The sequence below is a fragment of the Balaenoptera musculus genome, chromosome 2 (assembly GCF_009873245.2).
Source record: "Balaenoptera musculus isolate JJ_BM4_2016_0621 chromosome 2, mBalMus1.pri.v3, whole genome shotgun sequence".
Lineage (NCBI taxonomy): Eukaryota > Metazoa > Chordata > Mammalia > Artiodactyla > Balaenopteridae > Balaenoptera > Balaenoptera musculus.
The window spans coordinates 150,453,605-150,478,344 of NC_045786.1; the positions used below are offsets into that span (position 1 = coordinate 150,453,605).

A 24,740-nucleotide genomic window follows, 5' to 3' on the forward strand; every position below is an offset into this window, starting at 1 on the left:
CTGGTGGAAGGATGACAGAGCACAGAGGGGCATGCAGGAGTTTGTGGGGACCAGGTCTGGAAGTGGTATACATGTCCACACATTCCATTGGCCAGAACTCAGTCACATGCCCCACGTAAATGCAAGGGGTGCTGGGAAATGTAGTCCAGTTGTGTGCCCTGCCAGCCAGTTTCCACCACAGACCCCTGGCTCCATCTCAGCCACTGGCTTCCCCACACTTTTCCCTACTTTTCCACCCACTCTGGCCTTGGCCCTGCTGAACCCATCCTCCCACCCTGTCCTACATCCACTGCCCTGCATCTTCATCTGGCCACAAGCCAACACCAGAGAAAAGACCAGTCCCAGTGGATCAGAGGGGCACACAAAATAAGTTTATTTCTCATAAGTTTATACAACCACAACACGCAGCAGAAGATAAAAGTGGAGACAGCTCGGGGCGAGGGCAGGGGGCCTCTCCTGCAGCTTTCTCTTCTATCCATCCAGGTAAGTACAGGCACACGGCAGGTATTAAATATGGGGAGCTGTGGACCCGCCGTCAGTATGGGCAGAGGCAGAAAGGGTGGTGAGGGAAATGAGACTCAGGGTCTGACGGAGTGCAGGGTGAGCAAGAGCCACTGGGAGTCAGGTCTCTTGGGAATGAAGCCCTCCTCCTTCCTTGCCCTTCCGCAGCCTCGCCACACCCTGGCCGGCTGGCTGGTTCTTACAGAGCGATAATAGGGGAGCTCCCACCAGACACTACAAAAGAAAAACTACTCTGTCGGGTGGCATCTGAGTGGGCCCCCAAGACCCAGATAAGCCCCATCAGGGAGCCAGGTCTCCCTTCCTCAGCAGCTCTCCTGGTCCCCTGCTCCTGCTGCCCGTGATTCCACCATGAAGGCTGAAGATATCCCACCTCTTTCCTTGTGAAAAGCAAACACCCCTGGGAGAGAAAAGCACTGAAGGCAGGCAAGCTGGGAAGGTGCCCGAAGCTCAGCCTCCCCACTGCCCCGCTTGGCCCAGGCTCGCCTGGGAAGGGAGGGTGACAGAAGAGCCCATTCCCTCAAAGCCCATACCCTCTGGGTCCATGCCACCTCTGCTACCAAAACGCTGCTCCTCCTGGAAGAAGAGGGGAGGCCACAGAGGAAAGAAGGCCGGCAGGGAGGAAGCTACTGGAAATTCAAGGAAATCCGAAGGCCCCTTTCTAAGGAAAAGCCACCCTGTCTGCCGTTGGGGGTGAGGGAGACTGAGACGCAGCCCTGCTCCATCACCTCTCCAGCATGGCCAAGGGGACAAGGACCATGATGCAGGGAGGCCTAGGGGAGCCTGGGCTACAATGGACACAGACCAACAGATAGACACAGACCATCAGGGGCCACCAGGCGGAGGCTGCTGGGCAGGGCCGCCTCTTAATCGCCATCCCAGCCACGACTCATGGCCTGTACCACGGCTCCGTAGAGCTGGCTCCAGGCAGCCCGCATGGCTGGTGTGAAGGCAGGGCCCAGGCACTTCTCCAGCATGTAGAGCAGGGACTCACCCACCGTCTGCAGAGGCAAGGGGCACCTGTCATTCCCAAAGGCAGGAAGGCGTGCCCTCATTCCACAGGTGAGAAAACTGAGGCTTGGGACTGATAAGGACTCCTGGGCTGTTCTTCTCTCCTGCAAGGGGGTCCATGCTTCTTGAGAAGGATTCTGCCCCAATCCTTGTGTACACCTTAAAGGTGAGGCTTTAAAGTGAACAAAGCATTTCACTCCACTCCCAGCCTCACAACCACCCCATGAGTGGAGCCGAGGCATTGCCTGGGACCTCCAGCTCAGACCAAGCAAAGTCATTGCCTCCAGGCCTGTTTCCTCCTCTGTAAGACAGCAGTCATGATGTTAAGAGTCCAGGCTCTGCAACCTGAGATGAACCTGAGTTCACTTTCTGACTCTACTACTTACGAGCTGTGTGACCTTGAGCAAGTTAGGTAACCTCTCTGAGCCTCAGATGCTTCATCAGTAAAACGGAATGTAAAACTTCCAACTCATCAGATTGTTGGGATGATTAAATGAGATCATCTATGAAAAGCTCTTAGCACAGCATCTACACACAGTAAGTCTTCAACAATAATAACGGTTCTCATGTTTTATTAGTAATTATAAAATACAGTTTATTTATTCCACAAATATTTACTGAATATGCACTAAATACCAGATACTGTGCTAGTGCTGGGGATGCAGAAAATGACAAGACAAACTCAGTGCCTTCCTCAAGGTGCGTACATCTGGCAAGGTGACTTTGTGGTAGGCTGTCAGGTCAGGGTCCCGAGTGAGCCACACCTCAAGGATTCACACCCTTGACACTGGGCTCATCCATGTGACTGGCTTTGGCCGATGGGACATTAGCAAGAGTGATGCATGCAGAGGCTGGCTTGTCCTCTTGAAACACTTCCTCTCGGAACTCAGGTGCCACTCTGTAAAGAATCTCAGCTAGACTATTGAGCAATAAGAGGCCACAGGGAGAGAGATCCCAAAGGATGACAGGCCATCTTGGACATTCCAGCCCCAGCTGAGCTCCCAGCTGAGTGCAGTGCACGCGTGGCTCCAGCCACAGCACGTGGAACAGAAGAACCGCTCAACTGAGCCCAGAGAAATCAGAAATCATTGTTTTAAGCCAGGTTGTTCTGGGATGGTTTTATACACAGCAATATAAAACTGAGCAGACCAGCTAATCCCAAAGGCTCCTTCACTTCCTATGGTTCTAAGGGAAACCATACCAGAGAAGAAAAATTGGAGGCTCAGAGAGGTCAAGGCAGTGCCAGGGTCACACAGCAAGTACATAACAATGCATGCCCCAGCCCCAGTCATCTGAGGGTATAGGAGTGGGAAGGATGAACAGGTGGACTGGAGAGGCCTGGGAGAGAGTGGTGGCCTCAGGCCAGGAGCTTTGGAGAGAGAAAGAGCCCCTTTACCCACCGAGAAGGAGCTGAGCTTCACACCCACCGCCCGGTGCTTCCTGCCCAGGCTGGCAAGGTACTCCTCCAGCGAGGACAGGTCCTCCACGTTGGTCACCGCAGCATCAATCACGAGCATCACCTGCCAAGGCCAAGGTGGCGGTGAAACAGAGACCAGAGCAACTCCCCATCCCCACTCACAGCCATAATCCAGAACCTGGGGGTCCCAGCCAGAAGGAAGAGAGGACCCTCAGTTTTCCAGTATCAGAGACGAAAGGCAGCCTGCATCTGCATACAGTAGGCGCTCAACATATGGTGGCCAAACTACTCATGTTACACCATGGAGGAAGCTGCTCTCTTCTGAGGGGCTCAAAGCCCTAAACACACCTGCTGGACAGTGTTGTCCTCCTGGGACGAGGGGACACTGAGGCCCTGTGAGAGTCGCCAGCCTCTAAGAAAACCCCAGCTTGGTTTTCACAGGCAGATGGCCCCTGATGGATCAGCGCCAACACCACCTACAGGAGCCAGGGGACAAGGCCAAGGGCAAATGGCAGAGCTGGGAGCAGCTGGCTGAGAGCAGGGTGGGGGAGAAGGCTGACTCGGGTGCCCCAGACTCGGCCCAGCTCAGCGCAAAGGGAAAGGGGCAGATGCCTCTGACAGCAGGCAGCAGGAGGAGGGGGCTAAGACCAGGGCTGGGGCAGGAAATGGAAATAACTCTCCCGAGTTCCTCGCTCTCTCCCAGGAAGGTGCTCCGCCTTCCCCTCACCTTCCTGATGTGGTCCAGGAACTCAGGGGAAGAGAGGCAGTCCTCCGGGCTGGAGAACTGGCGGCAGTTGTACTGGAAGAGGGGCAGCAGGTCCGGCTCCAGGTCAAACAGCCTGTGGGTGGAGGCCCGGTGTCAGCCCTGGGGTGTTGCCCCTGCAGGCTCCATGGGCCCTGGCTGCCCAGCAGCAGGAGAGGGTGGGCAGAGCCTTGGCTGTGAACTAAGCACACCCTCCAACCTAGCACGCACCCCTTGGCCAGCTTTGCCAGTGTCCCTCTCTCACCTCTTCCGCAACCTGGAAGTGGCATCCTGGAAAAAACAATGTGTCCCCAGGCCTCTCATAAGACCTGCCATAGGGTAGCCCCTCCATAAACCATTGAGGGGTGTGGACTGGGACAGGAAGGGGTTCTCAAACAGGAAGCCTGGAGTCCATGGTGGAGAAAAGAAAACCTCTCTCTCCCCACCCACACCCCTCTCTGCCTCTATCCCTCTCCCTCTCTCCCATTCTTGGGTCAGAACCTCCCAATGTCATCATGCCCAAGGGGGCTTGGGCCAGCAATGATAATTATAGTAATCAGAACCCCTTACACTTACTGAGAATTGAGTACTTTACACATGGTTAACTCATGTATTCCTCACAATCCTAAGCAGTGGGTATAACTGTTATCCCAGTTATATAGAAGAGGAAACAGAAGCCCAGAGAGGTTAAGTAACTTGCCTAAGGTCACACAGCTTAGGAGTAGCAGAGCCACAGAGGGTGCCTGAGAAAACAGTGGGTCTGGGGAAAGCTGGGAGGCACAAGCAGAAGCTCTCAGCCACATCTGGGAAAGCCACTGGGGTTTTGTGTAACTCTGCAAATTTATTCCCTTTTTGTTTGGGATAGGTTTTGTGAAAGCCTCTTCAGAATTTCTGGGCTGGCTTAGGGAGCCAAGGCTCCTGAAAAACCATGGTGAGGTAGCATTGCCTCTTTGGTGATGGCAGAGGGGTTACCTAGACACCCTCAAGCTGAGGTTGAAGACTGGCCTCCCCTTCCCCTTTGGGGTCTGCACACCCTCTTACCCCTCTCTCCAGTGGTGAGAATTGGGCATCTGTCATCCCTTCCCTGGCAGTCCTCTGGTCCTAGCCCAGTCCTTTCCTCAGAAAGGTATATTCTGTTGGTTGCTGGAAGCTCACACTTCTGGGGCCCAGACCCTGTGCTCCGCAGGCCAGGCGCCCAGTACGCCCTCCCCACACAAGCTCTCGGGACAACCCAGTCTACCCTATGGGCAGCGGTGGGCACCCCTGCAGTCAGCACCCAAGAAAAGACCACTCAGGAGGCACACAGCCAGGGAGGGGGTGCAGCGTGGGGACTGGAGGCCGCTGGCCCAAGTGTAAGGAGGTCTGCCGGAGCGGACCCTGGCCGGCACCCAGAGAGCCCCATAGAGAGCGGGGCGTGCTGACTCGCAAGACGGGCCACCGTCGCGGGAAGAGCAGCAGGGGCTGCGCCACCCGTCGCCCTGCGCCGCTCCTCTGGCGCACATCTGGAGGCGCCCCAGCGCCCCGGCAGCGGGCTGGTTTCCCTCCTCTAGCGCCAGCTCAGCCTCCTCGAACCCATTCCTGGCGAGGCACCCCACTACCCGCACCCCGGGGGCGCTCGGGCCGCCCTCACCTGGTGAACAGGACGGTGCCATGCTCCAGCGGGCTGCGGCTCACCTCCCGCCAGCTCTGCCGGATCAGCTCAGGCTCCGGGCGCTCCATGCTCGCCCGGGGACGCGGGGCGCTAGGCTGGGACCCTCGGGGCGCGGGCACCGTCACCGCACGTGCCGCGACATCTCTGCGGCGACGCGGCCAGTCGGCACCTCCTACGGCCCCCGCGCCTCGGCCGGGCGGGGTCCTGCAACCGCTCCTTCCCCGCCCAGGTGGAGGAGCCCCCGCCGGGCCGGCCCCGCTGGCGCTTCCGGGGACCCCGCTCCGGCCGCTGCGCCCTGCACCCCACGGCTCCGAGAGCGCCCCGCCCCGCGCCGCCCGGGCTGGGGCGCTTTAAAGCAACCGCGGCCCCCGCCCTCCTCTCGTCCGTAAGGACGCGCATCTCTGGGCAACTGGCTCCGGCCGGGGACGACCCGGTGGCCTGGGAAACGACCGGGCTTCAGAGCTTCGCAGAAATCGTCGAGCCTCTCGGGACCTCAGTTTCTCATCTGGTGACACTCCCTAGTTAGGGCAAGGAGTTCAATTTGATCGTCTTAGGTAAGCTCTGCGAGAGCCACCTCTCCAAGAGCCCCACTCAAACACTGCCTGGAGGCATCTGACCCCTGGGTACAGGGTCCCCTTCCTTATGCCCCAAGGTGGGCCAGAGAATGCCAGGGCGCCTACCTGTGTGATAAGGCGGAAGCCAGGGAAGAGGGGGAGGAGGTCTGCCCTAGTTCTGGGTCTGAGGCACCCCGTGACATTTGGGGACCACCAGGACTCTCAGCTTTAGGGACAGGGCCAAGACCACAGCCATTTCCAGCCAGGCCTGGGTTTTCTTGAGAAATCTGTCAGCTGCCATCTTTAGGAATTTGTCAGCTCAGGGTCTAAACCCAGCTCTGCTTGGCCAGGGTGGGGTCTTGGGTGCAGCAGCTGTGAGCATTCCACTACTTGGACATTAAGGGAGTTACGCTAGAACATTCTACTATTCAGCGATTTTTAATAGACTTTTGTAAATGTTCAGATAGAAGTACTATTTATTTCTTTAATTTGAAGTTCAGGATACAGAATCTCATGTTTGCCATTCAGGGTGTGAAGTCAATTAGACCTAAACCTTTCTCTTTCTTTTTTTAAAATATAAATTTATTTATTTATTTATTTAGGCTGCGTTGGGTCTTTGTTGCTGCACACGGGCTTTCTCTAGTCGCGGCGAGCAGGGCCTACTCTTCGTTGTGGTGCACGGGCTTCTCACGGCGGTGGCTTCTCTTGTTGTGGAGCACGGGCTCTAGGCGCGCAGGCCCAGTAGTTGTGGCACACGGGCTCAGTAGTTGTGGCACGTGGGCTCAGTAGTTGTGGCACGCAGGCTCAGTAGTTGTGGCACGCAGGCTCAGTAGTTGTGGCTCGTGGGCTCTAGAGCACAGGCTCAGTAGCTGTGGCGCACGGGCTTAGTTGCTCCACGGCATGTGGGATCTTCCGGGACCAGGGATCGAACCTATGTCCCCTGCACTGGCAGGCGGATTCTTAACCACTGCGCCACCGGGGAAGTCCTAAACCTTTCTCTTTCAAGCATGAAAGTTCCTCAGGCCCCGGCCCAATTCCAGTGGCCCAGGTTTTGAAGACCAAGACCCGCATTTATCTTTCATTATGTCAAGTCTCCGAGCCTGTCTCCTCTCAGTCTGCCCACCTCTCTTTTTCCGTTTCCTAAGCTGTATGGAGGGGGTTGGTAGCGAGGTCTCCAGGAGCCTCTCAGCCCACCTCCTTCGGTCCCTGGGTACAAGGTGGGTGTGCTGGGGCCTTGGGTCATGAACAGGCTGAGGCTCTGTGCCCAACCCTGTGCTAGGCCTGGAGTGTTGAATCTTTGCCTTCTAGAACTTCTCCTGCTGGCCCTCAATCAGGACTGAGGACCTCAGCAGAACTCCTCCTTCTTGCTCCCAGCCGAGCCCGGAGAAACCATCTCACTGCCCTCCCTCTTCCGGGGACTCGAGGGTTTAGAGCTATTAGGAATATAGCTAATAATATAGGAATATTACCCTATTCCTCTCTTCCCCATCCCTCCCCGCATCTCGGGGGGCTCTGGGCTGCAGCAGGGGAGCAGAGCTGTAAGGCAGCCTGGCTTGTGTCCTGAGGAGTCCAGAAGGTCCCCAAGTGAGAACACCAAGGGCCTGGGGGCTGAAGGGAGAAGGTCGGGGTGCTCAGGGATTGGACTCCCAGGTGGGTGTCCTATGGCCCTGCAGCCAGGTCAGCAGGCCACAGGGGAAAACCACGTATACCTCCGACAACCTTTACCTTTCAGTGCCCAGATGCCCAGTGCTCCAGGCCACCTGGCTTGTCTAAGGCTTCCCACGACACCCAGTTTGCACTTCCTGGCAACAGTCTACACTCAGGACCCTCCTTGCCTGTTTTCTCCTTTGGGCAGGGTCTGGAGTCTGATAGGTTAATGAGTTGATGGCCTTAGCTAGTAAGTGGTGAAGCCAGCACTCACTCTGCCTTTCTAGAGCCAGGAGGTAGGAGGAGAGAGCTGAGTACACTCTAGTCTCCGCTCCCCTTAGTGAAAAGGCCCAAGAACCTGGCTGGGCCTAAGCAGTCAGGGTGGTGTATTCCAACCAGGAGACAGAGGATCTGACTCCACATTTGAGGGGCTGGGAGAAAGTCACCAGAGCTCTCCTCCCTGGCATCTGCCCACAACTTGGGCAGGAGGTTCTAATCGAGGAGAGGGTTCAAGTACTGCTCTACAGCCAGTGCTGTCACTGAGGCTGATTTATCACCCACAGTAAAGAGTTAGCATTTACTGAGCATCCATGTCCAGACACTGTGCAAGGGACTTTGCATCATTAACTTTTTTCATTCTCATAATAACTCTGTGAAGTAGATCCTATTTGTTATAGTCTGTTCTACTGTTGAGGAAACGGAGGAGGCAACGAAGTTTAGTAACTGGCCCGAGGTCACATAGCTGATCAGCGGTAGGGCCAGGATTTGACCTCTGGACTGACCCTGCACCTCCACTAGGCCTCCGTGCTCCACTGCCTTCCTCACTCTAATGGACTGTGACCACGAGCTGTGTCCAAAGTTCAGACCAAGCCAGGATCGCTGGGGCTGGGTCAGAGGCGTGTCAGAGCTGGCTCTCAGATGGCTTGTGACAGCCAACTGTGCTCATCTTTCCAGCTTCTCATTCAGGAGCATCAGGTTGGTAGCCTGAAACAGGCCATGGTGGAGTACAGACACCATGAAAACTGGCATATACTACAAATCAGGGCTTTTTTCCTCCCAGAAAACCACTGGTCTGGGCGCACCAGGAAACACTGGGCCCTGGATGAGCTATCGATGCTTTAGGCGGAAGGTACAAAGGAACGTGCTAATCTGAGTCTAAGCCTCTTCCGCCGGGGATCCAGGCTGTCCTGGGCAGGTGCTCCTAGCCCCAGGACCAGGCTGGAGAAGCAGATAAAGCCCAACTCGGCACCTAGTCCTGGCTCTACTATCTACTAATCAGGCAACTAATTGAATCTCTCCTGGGGAGAATGGGGACAAAAACAGCACTGACTTCACTGGGCCTTTATGAGGATTCAGTGTCACAGATGCATCATGAGTTGGTAAACTAAGCTGTGCCAGTCAAGAAGTGTTTGGTCCTTTTCTAATCTGCCTATCGTCGGCAGTTCCACCTCCTGAGGATCTGCAGGATCCCCTCTCTCTCACCTCCAGCTACTCTTGGTCCTAAGAAAGAGGTCGCTCAGACAGCCCAGAAGATCCCCAGTTTCACAGTGCAGTGGACTCTCCTCCCTCAGCTTCTGTCCAAAACATGTCAGCTCTTACCTCCTTTGGATCCTTAACATGACTCCTGAGAACAGATGACCCCTGTCAAGATGGGGGCCTCTGGGACTTCCCTGGCGGTCCAGTGGCTAGGACTCCGTGCTTCCAATGCAGGGGGCACGGGTTCGATCCCTGGTCAGGGAACTAAGATCCCGCAGGATCTCGCAGTGCCAAAAAACAAACAAACAAAAAAACCAAACCAAAATAAAACAAAACAAAAAAGATGGGGGCCTCTTTGTAAGCAGAATGGACATTGCTGCTACCATGCTGGGCCACTCAGCTGCCTCAGAAGTGGACAACCGTTACTCTCTCTCTCATTCCTTTCTATACTTGTGAGAGGAGGTTAAAAGAGAAAAAGTAAGGTCCAGCTTCCTACTTATTTTAGAATAAGTTTAAATAAATCAAAATAACAACCAACATTACTCAAGTAACCTTATCCGTGAGAGGGCCTACAAGTTCCCTGGTGTAATCAGGCTCACCTGCCTAGCCCAGGGCCTCTGCTGGAATCAGAATGGCCTTAGACTCCAGACACAATGGAATGGTTCCTGCACTCAAAACATTCTTCTCTTCTTTCTGGGAGCCAGAGGGCAAGTCAGGTTCAATTAAGTACAACAAGAACAACATGGCGTTCAAAATAAACGCTATTTATTACAAAAGTAAACAGCCTCTGATTATCTGTGGAAAGTTTTTTTTTAACATAAAACGTGGTTCAAGAAGCCGGCTGGAGGTTGAGCTACGTCTCCTTCCTCCGCCAGCAAGTCTGTGGGGCGTGTCACATTCTGCCTGCTCCTGGGGGCTGGAGCCCATATTCAGAGCACCACCACGACAGCCCTTCTCCCCTGCATCTTCCAACAACAGAACCTGAGTACCTGAAGTTGCATCAACCCATGCGGCCTTGTCCCCAGAGGAGTGTCTGCCAGTCTGGGTGAGAAAGAAGAGGAGGGAGTGGGCGGGCAGTTCTTCTCCATCTTTGGAAAGCAGTGTAAGAGACAAAGGAAACTTTTGTCCCCAGCGTGGCCGAATTAGGAGGGAGGGATGGGCAGGAAGCTGGCTGTGCTTTCTCCTTCCTCACCCTCACTCAGAGTGGCTGCCTTCAGAGCACCTCCCTTCCAGCAAGTTCCTATTAGGAAATAAGGCACGAGGGAACATCAGCCACCTTCCAGTTGTCATCGTGGGGCCGTTGTTCTTTGCTAAGAGCCAACCACAGGTTCCTGAATTCCACCTCCAGGAGAGCCCACCAAGATGGCTGCCCCCACCCAGCTCAGAAGAAACGAAATTGGCCTGGGGGAGAGAAAGGGAGAAGCAGGGGAGGAGGGGAGAGCGGGAGGTCCTCCACCCCAGTTCTCCTTCCCTTCCAGAAATGCAATTAAGCAAGCAGCCCAGACTCAGCACCCGGCAGCGCTTCCTGCTGGGGGAAGTCAAAAGGGCTGCAGCCCTGGGAAAGGGAGGTCATCAGGTCCCAGATCTAATTAACAAACCTGCCTTGCTTTTGACATTGCTGCATTTCCTCTATTAACGTTAATGATGGTTGGTCTGAACGTCCGAGCATGGCCAGAAGCTTCCCTCCCCACCACCCAGTAAGTAGCACAGCCTGTCCTTGGGACCAATTTCCAGTCTCCGTGGCAACCGCCTAGTCAAGATGCTCTAAAGAGCTCTGACCCTGTCAGAGCTGGTGGGGGCTCCAGAGGAGGGACGATGGAGTGTGGCAGAGATGCATCATTAAACCTTGAAGCGTCACAGCCCTCTGAGACAAAACAATATTTTGTCATGCACCGGGAGGACGGAGGCCGGCTGAAGGATTGGCCTTGGGTTTGTTCAGTTCTAACCCAAGGGTTTTCTTTATCTCTTTCATATGGGGAGGAAGTAAAAGGAACAGCTCTGAGCTTCTTGCTTGGGCTTCAAAGTGGTAGGGAGGAGAAGCTCCAAGGCATTTCTTGGTGCTCTGGGTCTCTGGGGAAAAAGAGATTGGTGAGACAGTGACACAGAGTAAGGGAAATGAAATGAAGTGAAAGGGAGGGGGGCTGTCAGCAGGGGAGGACTAGAGAAGTAAAAATGGGGAAAGCTTAGTGAGTGACAGGAACACCAGCCCAGAAAGGCCAAGGCAGCCCACACCCCGACGCCCCGCTGGGACCCCAGCCCAGCACCATACACATCCCTGCTCTGCCACACATCCGCCTCAGCTGCTAAGAGAGGGGCCCCAAAGGCTCTCCCTGCAATCAGGAGAATGCATCGGGCCCACCCTCACAGTCAGGCTGGATGCAGAGGGTAAGGGATGGGCAGCCAGAAACCACCTCTGGCTCACAGGGCCTGAGAACACACAGTAGCCAAGGACAGGGTGCCGTCCCTCCCACCAACCTCGTGACGTGACGTTCTCAGACAGCGAGGAACCGAGGGCTGAGGAGGGCCACCAGGGCTGGTGAGTCCTCAGCTGCCTCGCTCTGGGGCCCCGTCCTCTGCGCACATTGCAGGCGGAAGTCCAGCCGCCTGCGGCCACAGAGGAGACTTCCCGGCAGCAGCCACGCGGGGAAGCAGCTGGGAGGCGGGCCCTCCGGCTCAGGGGCCTCAGCTGTATTTGCTTATTTGTGGGAAGGAGGGCAGCACAGCCGTGACAATACCATCTGCTCTGCCCTTGGTGACATCCCAAGGTAGGGTCAGTGCTTTCAGCCTTCTTGGAGGTCTGAGAATTTTTGATGAGTCTTACAAACCAAATCCAGTGTGGAAAAAAAACCCCAGAGAATACTACTGTAGCTCTGGACGATTTCTTAGAGTTTATGACACTCAGCTGTCCACAGTCACGGTCTATATTCCACAGGGATACAGACACACGTACCCTCACACGCACACTCCCCCACACACTCACACCCACCCTCTCGCACACTCATCCCTCCTCATGCTGCACACTCGGGGAAATGGGCCTGAGAGATGTTGTCGCCTGTTGCTGAGCCAGCCCCAGCGGAGGAACCTGTGCAGTTAGAGCAGCGCCATGGCCCTCTCTAGTGGCTTAAACTCCGGGTATGCTCCCAGGGCGTGGTCCTGGCAGGTGGCAGAATTCCGCAGGCTCCTCAGGCAGCTTCCTCCACAGCTGGGAGGGTCCAGGGACTGGCTCCACAGCTGGCTGTCCCCAGGAAGTTCCTGGACGCAGGCTGGAGTCCTTGCAGTGGCCTCAAAAGTCCCATGATTCCAGCCACCTTAGTCCTGCCATCGGACTTCGGGGGTCCTGGGCTAGCGGACCAACCATCCCATAAGCCAGAGGATGGAAGAGGTAGAAGCTGAGGGAGAGAATCCGGGGGGAGGCCGTTGGCACCCTAGTGCCTCCGCGGAGGCGAGAAGCCCTACAGACCTTTGAAATTCAGGTCCTCCTGCCGGAGCTCATCGGACCCTCTCTACCTACAAGGCCCACCCCTTTTTGTCACCACGTCTGCCTGAGTTTGCCACCTGGCCATACCATAGTCTGCGAACTTGGAAGAGGCTGACTTAATGCCAGTGAGGGAAAGGGCTCTTCCCAAGAGGCCCAGGAGACAGAGCAGTCCAGGGTCTGGTATGGACTGTTTGGCCCAGACTATACGTTAAGATGTGGAAATGCTCTCGGGCCTCAGGCCCCCGATTCCCTGCTCAGGCTTTTGTGTTGCCCCGCCGCCCCTAAAGGCCAGTGATTCTCAGCGCGGATCCATGAGACCTGCGAGGTGGGGAAGAGGGCGGCTTTTCCAAACGACACCCTCCTCCTAGTCATTCGGAGCCGCACCGCAGCCCCGGCGCCCCTCCACCACCTGCTCCCTCACCCCCCTGAGAGCTGTTCTGGTTGGGAGCCACGTGACTGAAGAGGGGCGCCCTCCCACGTGGGCCAGAGTGGTCCATAAGCTGGGAGCCACCGGCAAGAGGAAAGAATGCAGAGAGGTAGCCCGTGCTTCGCCCATCTGGCTGCACATTCGGGTCACGTGGGGAGCTTTAAAAACTGTGGCTGACAGGACCCAAACTGGGCTCAACTGAATCAGAACCCCTGGAGACAGAGCCGGGCACCAGTGTGCTTCAAAAGCATGCCAGGGGGTTCTAAAACGCACCCGGGACCGAGGCCTCAGTGCTGGGGGGCAGCCGTGCAAGGTGCAGGGGGTGCTCACCTGTAGGCAATTCCCAGGAGAAGGCTCAGGATTCCCAGCGCGTGTACGTGCCCAGCCAGAGAAAAGGAGGCCAGGCTCCAGGCACAAAGCCGCAGGAGCGTGTCCCACAGAAGGCCTATGGAAGGAAGAGAAACCTCGCACCAGTCTGGCAGAGGATGCATTCTGGGCAGGCAGCAGACGGAGCCCCCCAGGTCAGGGAAGCAGAGGGCTCTCCCTCAGCGCTGGCGCTCCATGGTGGCCTCCCCCCCCCCGCCCCACCCTTATTACCCAGGTCCAGGAGGGCAGCACTGACCTGTCAGCATGCTGGAGAAGAGCATGGCGGGGAAGTAGTGGTGGAAGTAGAGGATCCGGCCCATCAGGAAGAACGGGAAGTAATGGATCATCCAGCCCAACAGGAGCTGCCCACCTCCTTGCAGCAGGACCTGGGACAGCCCTGGGCCCCAAGCAGCACAGCCCGGTCAGCCGACAGGGAGGGGGCAGAGAGCCTGGTCTAGCCCAGCTCTGCCCCTTCCTTGCTGTGTGACTTGCATAAGCCACATCACCTCGTTGGGCCTTCCTTCCCTCCTCTGCCCAAGCTGAACAATCCTACAGCAGCTGGCAGGAGAGGAGCAACTGCTTGCTACCCGGCCCAGGGAGTCCTCGGCACCCACGGCAGGGGCGCCAAACCCCAGCAGCAGGCAGCCTGGCCTCCAGCTCCAGCTCCCACATCTCTGCTGTCACGCAGGTCTTTGCAGCAGCAGACGGGGCGGAGGTACGGGCAGAGGTAAGGACGGAGGTGGGAGAGGGGGTGGTCTGGGACTATGTCTGTTCAGACGCGGAGCTGCAGAGGCAGAGAGAGCCTGTGTGAATGTCTCAGATGCTGTGGCCTATGGCCTGGGGGCTGCTCTCTACGTGACTAGAGGACAGGGCCATGGGACGAGGAAAGGGCAGAAGAGAAAAGGTGGGCAGCTCTACATAGAGCATAGAGGTCAAAAGTGAAGGCTCTGAACTCAGTCCGCTTGGGTGTGAACCTCAGTTCTATCCCTTGTCCCTTAGGGACAAGTTTCTTAACCTCTTTGTGCCTTGATTTCCTAATCCATAAAGCAGGAGTAATAAACTCTACTTTATAGGGTTGTTGGGAGGATGTAGTGTTTAACACAGCACTGGGCATTTGGTGACTGAGTTCTAAAAAGCAAAAGAGAAGGGAAGAAGGGGAGGGAAAGGCAAAGGATGGCCCATCAGCAGGAGGGCCCTCCCCGAGTGCAGGCACCCTCCTGACTGGTAGGTGGGGGGGCGGGAGAGCCCAGGGACCTGACCTTCAACCTCGGCAGGCAGACGTGCCCCTCTCTGCACAGCCACAGCAAAGATGCTCCCTGAGAGGAGGTAGAGGGCGATGCTCAGCAGGTTCAGCCACCAAACCACCTGCAGGGAAACGAGAACAGGAGGGTGAGAGAAAGCAGCAGCTCCCCACGGGCACAGCTCAGGGCCCAAAGCGCGGTGTGCGGGGCACTCACCGGGTTGCCGAGCAGATACACTCGGAAGTCGGTGTCATTGATCCCCGAGAAGCGCAGGCCCTGTGGAGCAGAGGACACGCTGCTGGCCCAGAGCTCAGCTCCTCCCAGCCGCACGAGTTCCAGGAGGAGGAAGATGGGTCACCCTTCGTAGACAGGGAGTCCTGACGGGAGGCTCGGAGTGGGCGCATTCTACGGCAGCTCCCTGGGAAGGCGGATCCGAATGGGGCAGAAGACAGAGCCCGCCTCTGGCCACCCCGAGCCAGGCGAGGCCGCGCCCTGCCCCCCCAGCGCACCCCACGTCCACCAAATCTCAACGCCCTCTTTCTTGCCTCGGGCCCTACCTGATAGTTGATAGGCCAGTGCCAGGGTTTGGACGTGAACTCATTGTCTTTGGGTTTGAGGCCACTGTTCCCCTGCAGGAAAGTGGCAAAGAAAAGCTAGTCAAAGCAGAGCTCTAGAAGGCCGACAGGAACAGGAGGGACGGGGATCTGATGTGCGGCCAGGTGTCAAGAGAACCCCTCTCTCCTCTCCCCTCTCCTTCCCTTGCAGGGAACAATCAGGTGCTCATTCTCTGCCCACCTGCTTACAAAAACTGACTGACTTTTCCCAACAAGCAAGCCTCCATGTCCCAGCAAAGACAGTCCATTCAGACCCTCTCTGCTTGAGAGAAAGAGGAATGAGAGACTTGTTTGCCATGGGCACAAAATACATATCCATCTCCAGGCCAAGGATAAGATGTCAAGAGGATGAGGAGGGGCATATAAAATCAGGGCTGACTTAACTGTTCCCTTGGAAGGCCAATTTCAAACACAAACCCAGAAACTCTAAGTTCCTGGACTTTGAAAAAGTTACTTTAGCCTAGTGTTTCTCAGCGTTTTTTCCCATTATTGCCTGCCCCCACTCAACCTTTTTAAGACATCTATTCCCTAAACACTCCCCCACTGTGACATTTTAAAGAAATTTTTATTGAGGTATAATTGATATATAACATATTAGTTTCAGATATACAACATAATGATTTAATATTTGTATATATTGCAAAACAATCACCACAATAAGTCCCCTCATGGCATTTTAATATCATAGCTATTCTGTATATCTGTTTACATAATGCAGGAATACCTGTGCTTTATACATTAAAAAGTTAAGGGTTTTTTGGGTTTTTTTTTTTTTCCCACCCTCCAAGAATACATTTTACCCCCTGGGAGCAATATCGCTCTGGTTGAGAATGCACACTTTAGCCTGAAACACCCAGATACAGCCCATTTAGTCCAACAGCCAAGAATATCCAACAACTTGTCTCTAAATGGCAAAATCAGGCCTTTGCTAAAACAAGAAGGAAAAGGAGCAGGATCCTGGATCCTACCCAGTAGGATGGCGTCAGCCTCATCATCAGGACAGACTGAGAAGTCATTCCCAAGAAGGGGAGTGAGGTGCTAGGAGTTAGGCTGGGGTTTCTCCACCTCAGCACTATTGCATTTGGGGCTGGAGAAGTCTCTGGTGTGGGCTGGCCTGTGCAGTGTAGGGTGTTTAGCCCCCCTGGCCTCTACTCACTAGATGCCTGAAGCATTCCTACCCCTCCATGATGCCAGCCAAAAATGTCTCCAGACATTGTTAAATATCCCCTCAGAGGCAAAAATCGCCTTCTACTGAGAACCACTGGCCTAGCCCAAGAAAGATCCAGGTCTGGTTCAGTGAACCACCACCCAGTGCCTTACTAACCCCAACTCCTCGAGGTCTTGGGAATCATTTGCAGGCCTCGCTACGGTGGCTGGATTGATCCTCCAGGGTCAAAAGTGCCAGTGGGGTGTCACACCCCAAGGGGTCAGCTGCACAGCCCCTGAACCATTATGGCCATCTGAAGGGCCTTGGAATGAAGAATGAATCATTCTGGACCCCAGAGAAGCTGCTGAGGGAAATCAATTCCTTCAAACCAGTATAGTCCAGTCCCAAACCCAGGGACTCCAGCCAGAGCTATAACAAGCCAAGGGCATCCTACACATTAAACTCTTAAGAAATCCAGCTCCTTTAGTAAACCAAGAAATGGAAGGAAGGAAAATCTGTAACCATTATAGGCATGTGTATCTGTACATTGTTCTCTATGCTTAACGCCTAGGGGGCTTGTTCCAGCTAACCTCAGCAGGCTGGGCAGCCTTCTCCGCCCAGGCCTTAGGCCCTCTGCTCAGCTAGCAGAAGCCCTGTCCCCTGCAGTTTCTATAGTCCAGACCATTTTGATCTCTCTCCCCATCCTGACTCTGCATCAGTTGAATAAGAAAGGTTCCTTATGTCCCTTTTCTTCTTTGACTCTACCTCTTAGATAATGAAAGAAAAAATGAGACTATTTATTTACACTTAGTCTTAAAATTCTACCCAGATCTAAAACGATATATTGACTGACAGGCACATATTCAAAAGAACTATGTTATCAGACCAGCGTGACAGCTACAAGCAGAGAGTCAGAGAAGAAGGGACCCAGAGATTGCTTATTGTCAACTCATCACCTCCCAATGTGCAGAAATGACAAAATTTGAATTTTTAAATTTAATCTGTTGAAATAAGTCAACTATATTTACTGAGTACTGCTTACATAATCACTTCCAGGAAAGACCAATTGACAACGGCTCACCAGGGGAAAAATAACAACTGCTACACCTCTCTGCAACCCTGCAGAGATACACGAACCTGGCTTGAGATACCGTGATTCTTAAACATCGTTCCTGCAGAACACCGGTTTTCCAGAAGCCAAAGTAAAGAGGTTTCCCCCTCAAAATCAAAACCGCATCAGGGGGGGCTTCCCTGGTGGCGCAGTGGTTGAGAATCTGCCTGCCAATGCAGGGGACACGGGTTCGAGCCCTGGTCTGGGAGGATCCCACATGCCGCGGAGCAACTGGGCCCGTGAGCCACAATTACTGAGCCTGCGCGTCTGGAGCCTGTGCTCCGCAACAAGAGAGGCCGCGATAGTGAGAGGCCCGCGCACCGCGATGAAGAGTGGCCCCCGCTTGCCACAACTAGAGAAAGCCCTCGCACAGAAACGAAGACCCAACACAGCCATAAATAAATTAATTAATTAATTTTTTAAAAAAACCAAAAAAACACATCAGGGTTTTTCCAATTCACAGGGGAAACTTTAAGCTACTAGGTAGAATTTTCTCAATTTAAAGATTTCTTCTCTCAATTGTTCTTAAACCTTTGATATCAGATGTCAGCTACTAACGATAGAGAATACAAACGACGAGTATTTAAAACCTTAAAAAGAATCAACCATGATCCCTAAACAGTTTGTTTCTGTTTGGGAACTTGAGTGGGCTCTTGGTTGGGATTTTATGCTGCATATAAACAACACACTCAAATTAGCTGTTCATCCTAACTAATCCTAATTTCATATGATGGAATCACCTATCAGTGTCTCATGATTTTCAACCAAGGGCACTATGATTTTCAGGAGCTTTGCCACTTCAACAGATGTGAGCATCACTTAGAGGCAGAGGAGTGTAGTGGTAACTAGCACTGACTCTGAAGGCCTGGATCCACCTCTTACATTTAGCTGTGTGACCCTGGGCAAGTTCCTTAACCTCTGTGCCTCAATTCCCTCGTCTGTAAACTGGGAACGGTAATCTCTGGAGGACTGTAATAAGTATTAAGTTAATATATGTGTAGTGCTTCGAGTAGTGCCTGGCACATAAGCGCTACATAAGTGTTCATCATCATTACCGTCACCATCATCACCACCACCATTCAATGCCATTCAATGCCGTCATCACCACCACCATTCAAGACCAAGCAAGCCAGTATAGGTGAAGACACTTCCTAAGTCCTCCACAAGGGGGCAGTGGGTCTATACCATGGTTACTGATCCATGATCCAAATTTGTGGATGCCCAAGAGCTCTTAGAGAAGCCACCAAATGGGAAGGGGCCACAGTACCCGGATCATCACCATGTGGGCCTCCAGCATTATCTCAGGAAAACCGGGGTGCAGCACATCCAGGCTGATGTTTGGCACTAGAAAAAGAAATGACAGAGGCGTAAACCTTTCCCACACACCCCCTCCTCATGGCTGTCTGTCCATGGTATCCACACTGCTGTCAGGGTCTGAGTGTAGCCTTCCTGACAAGCTAACAAGCAGGTGAGAGCGTTGAGGAGACAGGATGATTCTCGATCATTCGTTCAGCACGTATTAAGCACTCAGCAGATATTCTGAGGGAGGCAATGGCAACAGACGAAAAGCCCTGGCCCCCGGAGCTGGCACAGCCCTCGGCACCGTCAGCCTTCATGACGCCGCTCCCCCCGCGAGGCAGGGCTGTGAGGACAGGGGCCGAGCCTGTCTCATTCACCAAGGCATCCCCGGGGCCCCACACGGCTCCCAGCAGCTAAACAAAGAGCTGTTTAATTACGTAGTTAATTAGCTGGTTGGTTAAATTAGGTGGTAAAAAGAATGAAATGGGAAGCATGAAGAGGAGAAATCAAGCAGAAGCGTGAAGGGGGTAGCTTAAGAGGACAGATGATGAATCCAGACACTCGTTGAGTTGAAGATGACACGGGAGTGGAAATGTCAATTGGAGCCTGGTAGTATAAATATGGGGATCAGATCAAGGGCTGCACCATCGCTTTCTGTAAAAGCCTTGGCTGGATGTGGGGAGGGGAGGAGCCTACACAGGGGCAGAAAGGGAAAGCACCGGCCTGCTCTAAGCCTTGAGGGTGGGGAGGTAACCACAGAGGGGATAGAACAGCCCAGGAGGCAAGCAGATGGACCTGCATTATAAGCGGCAAGAGAGTCATATCCAGCAGGAGGCAAGGAAAGTGACCACAGACAGCCAGCTCTGGCCCCGAGTGAGGTCGTTGGTCACTTTAGGGAGAGGAGTTTAAAGAGGATGGGAAGTTTAAGTGGATGGGGAGAAAAAAGGAGCTCCCTATCTAGACAGTTCATATGAAGAGATTAGGTTTAAAAAAGGAAGAAAATGGCAACAGTAAGATAAAGTGGCAGCAGAGTCTGTAAAGGTTTCTTTTCCTAAGATGAGAGTTACTTAGAAATGTTCACTTCAGAGCCAGCCCAGGACATGGCCTCACTCACATTTGGGATTGATATGGTCTTCCACATTCCAGATGGAGTTGAGGGTTTCCTTTAGGTATGGAGTGCAGGTGACTTCCAACTGCTCCCAGCCCCTGTGAAAAGTAGTCACAGATGTCTCTCAGAAGACCTGAAACCCACCGGAGAGTAACACTGCCAACTGCTCTTCAGTCTACAGTGCCCCTCTCTTTCCAGCCCAGTGGTCATGCTTTTTTGAGCCTCACACTTTTATATTCCACAACTATCCTAGGAGGAGTCTAGCACACAACATTCCCGTTTTAGAAAGAGACAAAGATCCAGAGAGTTATCACAAGCCAGATGAACAAATGCTCAACTATTACAACACACGAAACACCAAAGGAACTCTGGAGCTCTGGGCTCCATAAAACTCCTGATGCCTTTCCTCCCTCCATCCACCGCAAAGAAAAAGCAAACCTGAGGTGAACATCGACCACTGCGAAATGGAAGTTTTTGGTATACTCCTTGTAGTGTGAAAGGAAAAGCATGAGCCACTAATGGGACATCAAAACCCCAGAGACTCACCACTTGGGCAGGACCTTTCCCGAGGAGCCCAGGACACAACCTGTCACCAGATGGATGAGGCGAATTCGACTTCTCAGCACTTTGATTCGGTTTCCAAATTTTCTGTTTACAACCTCAATCCGCCAGAAGTCATTTGAGTCTCCTGTCCCATTCTGCCACATAAATCAAGAAAAAAATACAAAGGAAGTAAGATGACTTTAGAGAAGACGTATCAGAAAAGGGAGATGGTCACCCTTTCAGATGCCATCATGTTACAATTTGGTCAAAGACCAAACTGGCCTAAATGACTGAGGTGGGAAAGGGAACAAGAGGGCCACAGAAATATACCAAGTGACTGCCATTGCCCCAGCACTCGCGATTACAACCAAGAAAAGTAGTATAATTCCTGGAACCTGAAGTCTAATTCTTCACTTTATAGAACTAGAGTTTAAGTTCTAAATAAATGTTTTTGCCCTTAAACCAAACTCAAGACATCACCGTGTGCCAACAGAAATAAATTTGGGCTATTTGCATCCATTACTGTGGCCATGGGGACACTCACTCATCGGAGAAAGGTCTGGCCTAGATATCGTACTGTGGAAATTAAGACAGTTGTGTCTAATTCTCCTCAGGAAATGCCCACCAGAGAAAGATGAAGTTCAGAGTCTTGGCTCTAGTATAACATGGGATGAGCAAATAGAAACAGGGTTGGGAATTCCACCTTAAGGAACCCAGAATCTTTACTGAAGCACCAAAGCCCTTGGAAGGGAATGTAACAGATAGTCATAAATCTACTTTCCCACTAGTTGTTTCTGTTTCCAAATTACTCCCCAAGCCATAAATACTCATAGAGCTTCCTCTATTAACTGCATCACCCCAAGGCAGTAAAAATCCAAAGCAATGTGGACAATATCCCTCTGTGGAACAGGGAAGTAATCCTTAAAAATAAAGCCAATGAGAATTTGGGATCTGGCAAAGGATATACTTGTATATTCATCTGGGGTCATATTGTGGCCCTGTGGCTTCTAAGTATAATATGATTTTAAAAGAGACCCTTACAGTATTCATATTTGACGTTTATTAAGTGTCAGAACATAAAAATGGCATGGTAATTATGGGAGGCAAGAGATGGAAACAAATAGACTTCATAGGCTGCCTTTCCCACAGCAAAAAGCCTAGCCAGAAAGTTCCTAAATGTTAAGAGTCCCTGTGCAGCCAATCGTTAGGAACATTCCAGAATTCTGGGGAGGATGTGTTCCACCACATGGCCCTGAGCCAGGCCCCACAGTTTTTTGACATGCTGCTCACACTCGAGTGGCTCACTTACTATGCCATAGCCTGTGACCTGATAGTGCTTCCGGGTCAGGGGGGCCTCGTGATAGTGACTGTGCAAGTTCCGAGAAGTCCTAGAAATTAAGAGAGAGAAGTGCCACTATCCTGAAGAAAAGAGATGTGCAATGTTTCTTCTTTTACCAAGGCTACTCAGAGTCATCTGTTCGGATAAGAAAAATTAGAATCCAAACCATTAAATCCAACATATCGGGAGGGACAGATGGTAGGAGTACTGGACCATATGCCAAGAAAGGGGCTTCACTTCCTGTTCACCCCACAACTTCAGGTGGGGGGCAGGGGGATGACTGAACACATTGGTGGCTTTGAGGCAAGCTAGCCTGACTTATGAGGCAGGTTTAGGGAGAAGAAAATTAAAATTTGTAATCTACGTATGCCTGAGATAGGTAAACTGCCTCCCTACCATCTATGCTTTCTACTCCTATCACCAGTTTTACAAAGTGGGGATCTGTGGGGGAAGTGGAGGGTTTAATTTAGATTTTATTTACTTTGTGCTTTTTGTAATAATCCTTACTTTTATCCATAATAAGTAATCAATGTTCATTATAAAAATATTGGAAATTAGCAAAAATAAAATTTAATTAATAAATTTTAATTTATTAAAAAAAATAAAATTTATTTAATAATAATAAAATTAAAATTTTAAGTATCCATAATCTTACTGACTAGGGAAAAAACACTGCTCATAGCTTTTCTATATGTATATTAAAAAATCCCTGATTTAAAAAAAAAACCTGTATCTGACAATTCATATGAAATGTTTGCAGGGCTGCTTCTGTGGCCTATTTTTCCTGTTCATTCTTGCACATGGTGCCCTATTTCCTTGTGTGCTTAGTTATTTTTTACTGTGTACTATTCCCTGCCACTGAAAAACTATTTATAGGAATGGATAACCACGTCTTTCCCAAAAGAGCATTAACATTTGCTTTTAGCCAGGCACCTAGGGAACATTACCACTGTCTTAGGACCATGTTCATTTAAATTCATGGGCTGAAGATTTTGAGACCATCCAGGTGAAATGAATTTGGGTTGCAAATCCATGTGAAGATCAACTGGTAATGACAACTTCTCAGGAACCAGATTTAGTGTCCCCACCAACCTCACCCCCCGCCCTGCTCTCCCAAACACACTCTGGATATAGGTAGATAGGGCGGATTTATCCTAACCCTAAGCCTTTGGAGGTTACAAATTTGGGGGAAGATCACAATAATTTACCACTTTGGGTGAGCCTAGAGCTTTGACTTTAAAACTTCTTCTCTCTAGAGGCAGTCAAAACCCAAAAATCAAAACTCAAGATTGTGGGTTCAAGGCAGAAGTGGCCACAGTGTCCCACTTTTTCTCTGGATTCCCCCTTTCACTGAGATTTTGACCTAGTAACTCCTTACTATCTTGTCAGTTCTTTATGCTTTTTTTTTTTAATTTATTTATGGCTGTGTTGGGTCTTCGTTTCTGTGCGAGGGCTTTCTCTAGTTGTGGCAAGCAGGGGCCACTCTTCATCGCGGTGCGCGGGCCTCTCACTGTCGCGGAGCACAGGCTCCAGACGCGCAGGCTCAGTAGTTGTGGCTCACGGGCCTAGTTGCTCCGCGGCATGTGGGATCTTCCCAGACCAGGGCTCGAACCCGTGTCCCCTGCATTGGCAGGCAGATTCTCAACCACGGTGCCACCAGTGAAGCCCAGTTCTTTATGCTTTTAAGAAGATGTTTCTACATTTTCCAGCATTTTTAGTCATTTTCAGTGAGAACACTGGTTAAATGAACTAGTTTGCCATATTCAGAAACAGACTCCTATACCTTTCTAAAGGCAGCCCCTTAAGAAGAAGCTTTGGGCAACTCAATTTTTTTCTTTCTTCCCCCTAGGAAAAGGGCAGTTGAAAGGTACCTTCAAAATCCAAAGCTTCCCAAAGCCAAAATAGGCAAAATAATCATTCCCCCATTCTAGCACAGCAGCCTTGTTCCATTTACTAGAGCCTCATCCACATTTGACTTCTGTTTATTTCCAGCTTAAAAGAGCTCTGTACCTTTGATGCTCATGCCACTCATTTATCCCAAACAGCAAATTTACTTACTCTTTGTGTTCTAGTCGAATGATGTCTCCATGTCTTACAAACTCCACTGGGAGTGAAGGGTCTAGGGGATCTGTCAAGAAGAAACAAGCATTGATGTCTGAAACCGTTCACTCATTAAGCTAGCATTAATCAAGGGCCTACCAGTAAAGAGTTATAGTACAACGTGGTATGCGCATGAGGTACTGACAGAGTGCTGTGGGACCAAAGCGAACTGTCTCAGAGGATGAGGGAAGGGTGTCCCAGAGATAATGACTGAAAAGACTCTCAAAGGAGAGGGAGAACTTGTCAGGTGAACAAGTGGGGAAAAGCCACAGAGGTATGAAAGAGCAAAACTCATCTGAATCAGTGGCAAATGAATTCACTTGGTTAGGGAGGGTGGGCAGGAAGGAGAGTGGGAATAGGTGAGGGTGTGGACAAGTGGGGCCAGACTGTGTATGCCAGGCTAGGAAATGTGGCCTTTATCTGACAAGCACTGAAGCCCCCACTAGAGGATTTTTAAGCTGGGAAGCTAAATAATAAGATTTTCCTTTTAGAAGTAAAAATATAGTCTTCCAAATATTAATGCCATGCAAAAGACCATTTGCCCAGCTCTCTTCAAAAGGACAAATCACTGGCTCTCAAGAGAATTAGAGAACTCAACTGCAGAAATGCCCATTCCTGCGCTCCCTTCGAAGGTCTCTTAAGAAGAATAATCAGGACTTCCCTGGTGGCGCAGTGGTTAAGAATCCACCTGCCAATGCAGGGGACGCAGGTTCGATCCCTGGTCCAGGAAGATCCCACATGCCACAGAGCAACTAAGCCCGTGCACCACAACTACTGAGCCTGCGCTCTAGAGCACACAAGCCACAACCACTGAGCCTGCAAGCCGCAACTACTGAGCCTGCGTGCCGCAACTACTGAAGCCCACGCTCCCTAGAGTCCGTGCTCCACAACAAAAGAAGCCACTGCAATGAGAAGCCCATGCACCGCAACCAAGAGTAGCCCCTGCTCGC

The 24,740-nt window shown here is 52.1% G+C and overlaps 2 protein-coding genes across 3 annotated transcripts in view; both read right to left on the reverse strand.

Annotated features, from left to right (window-relative positions):
* Positions 1-349: 349 nt before the first annotated feature.
* On the reverse strand, positions 350-5,603 carry NGB (neuroglobin). Its single transcript, XM_036843524.1, has 4 exons — positions 5,320-5,603; positions 3,675-3,786; positions 2,931-3,050; positions 350-1,520 (listed from the first exon to the last, which is right to left on the reverse strand). The coding sequence occupies exons 1-4, from the start codon at positions 5,406-5,408 to the stop codon at positions 1,386-1,388; spliced, it is 456 nt and encodes a 151-aa protein (XP_036699419.1). The 5' UTR covers positions 5,409-5,603; the 3' UTR covers positions 350-1,385.
* A 4,169-nt stretch (positions 5,604-9,772) lies between these two features.
* The window catches only part of POMT2 (protein O-mannosyltransferase 2), a 47,869-nt gene continuing 32,901 nt past the window's right edge, over positions 9,773-24,740 (reverse strand). For both annotated transcript variants that reach the window (XM_036841910.1, XM_036841911.1), the window contains exons 11-21: positions 23,749-23,818; positions 21,661-21,739; positions 20,355-20,506; positions 19,815-19,906; positions 18,669-18,745; positions 15,087-15,158; positions 14,746-14,805; positions 14,548-14,653; positions 13,545-13,685; positions 13,253-13,367; positions 9,773-12,406 (exon numbers count right to left, since the gene is read on the reverse strand). In XM_036841910.1, coding sequence (XP_036697805.1) covers positions 12,301-12,406; positions 13,253-13,367; positions 13,545-13,685; positions 14,548-14,653; positions 14,746-14,805; positions 15,087-15,158; positions 18,669-18,745; positions 19,815-19,906; positions 20,355-20,506; positions 21,661-21,739; positions 23,749-23,818 — 1,070 coding nt within the window. In that variant the 3' untranslated portion in view covers positions 9,773-12,300. The remainder of the gene's footprint in view (positions 12,407-13,252; positions 13,368-13,544; positions 13,686-14,547; positions 14,654-14,745; positions 14,806-15,086; positions 15,159-18,668; positions 18,746-19,814; positions 19,907-20,354; positions 20,507-21,660; positions 21,740-23,748; positions 23,819-24,740) is intronic.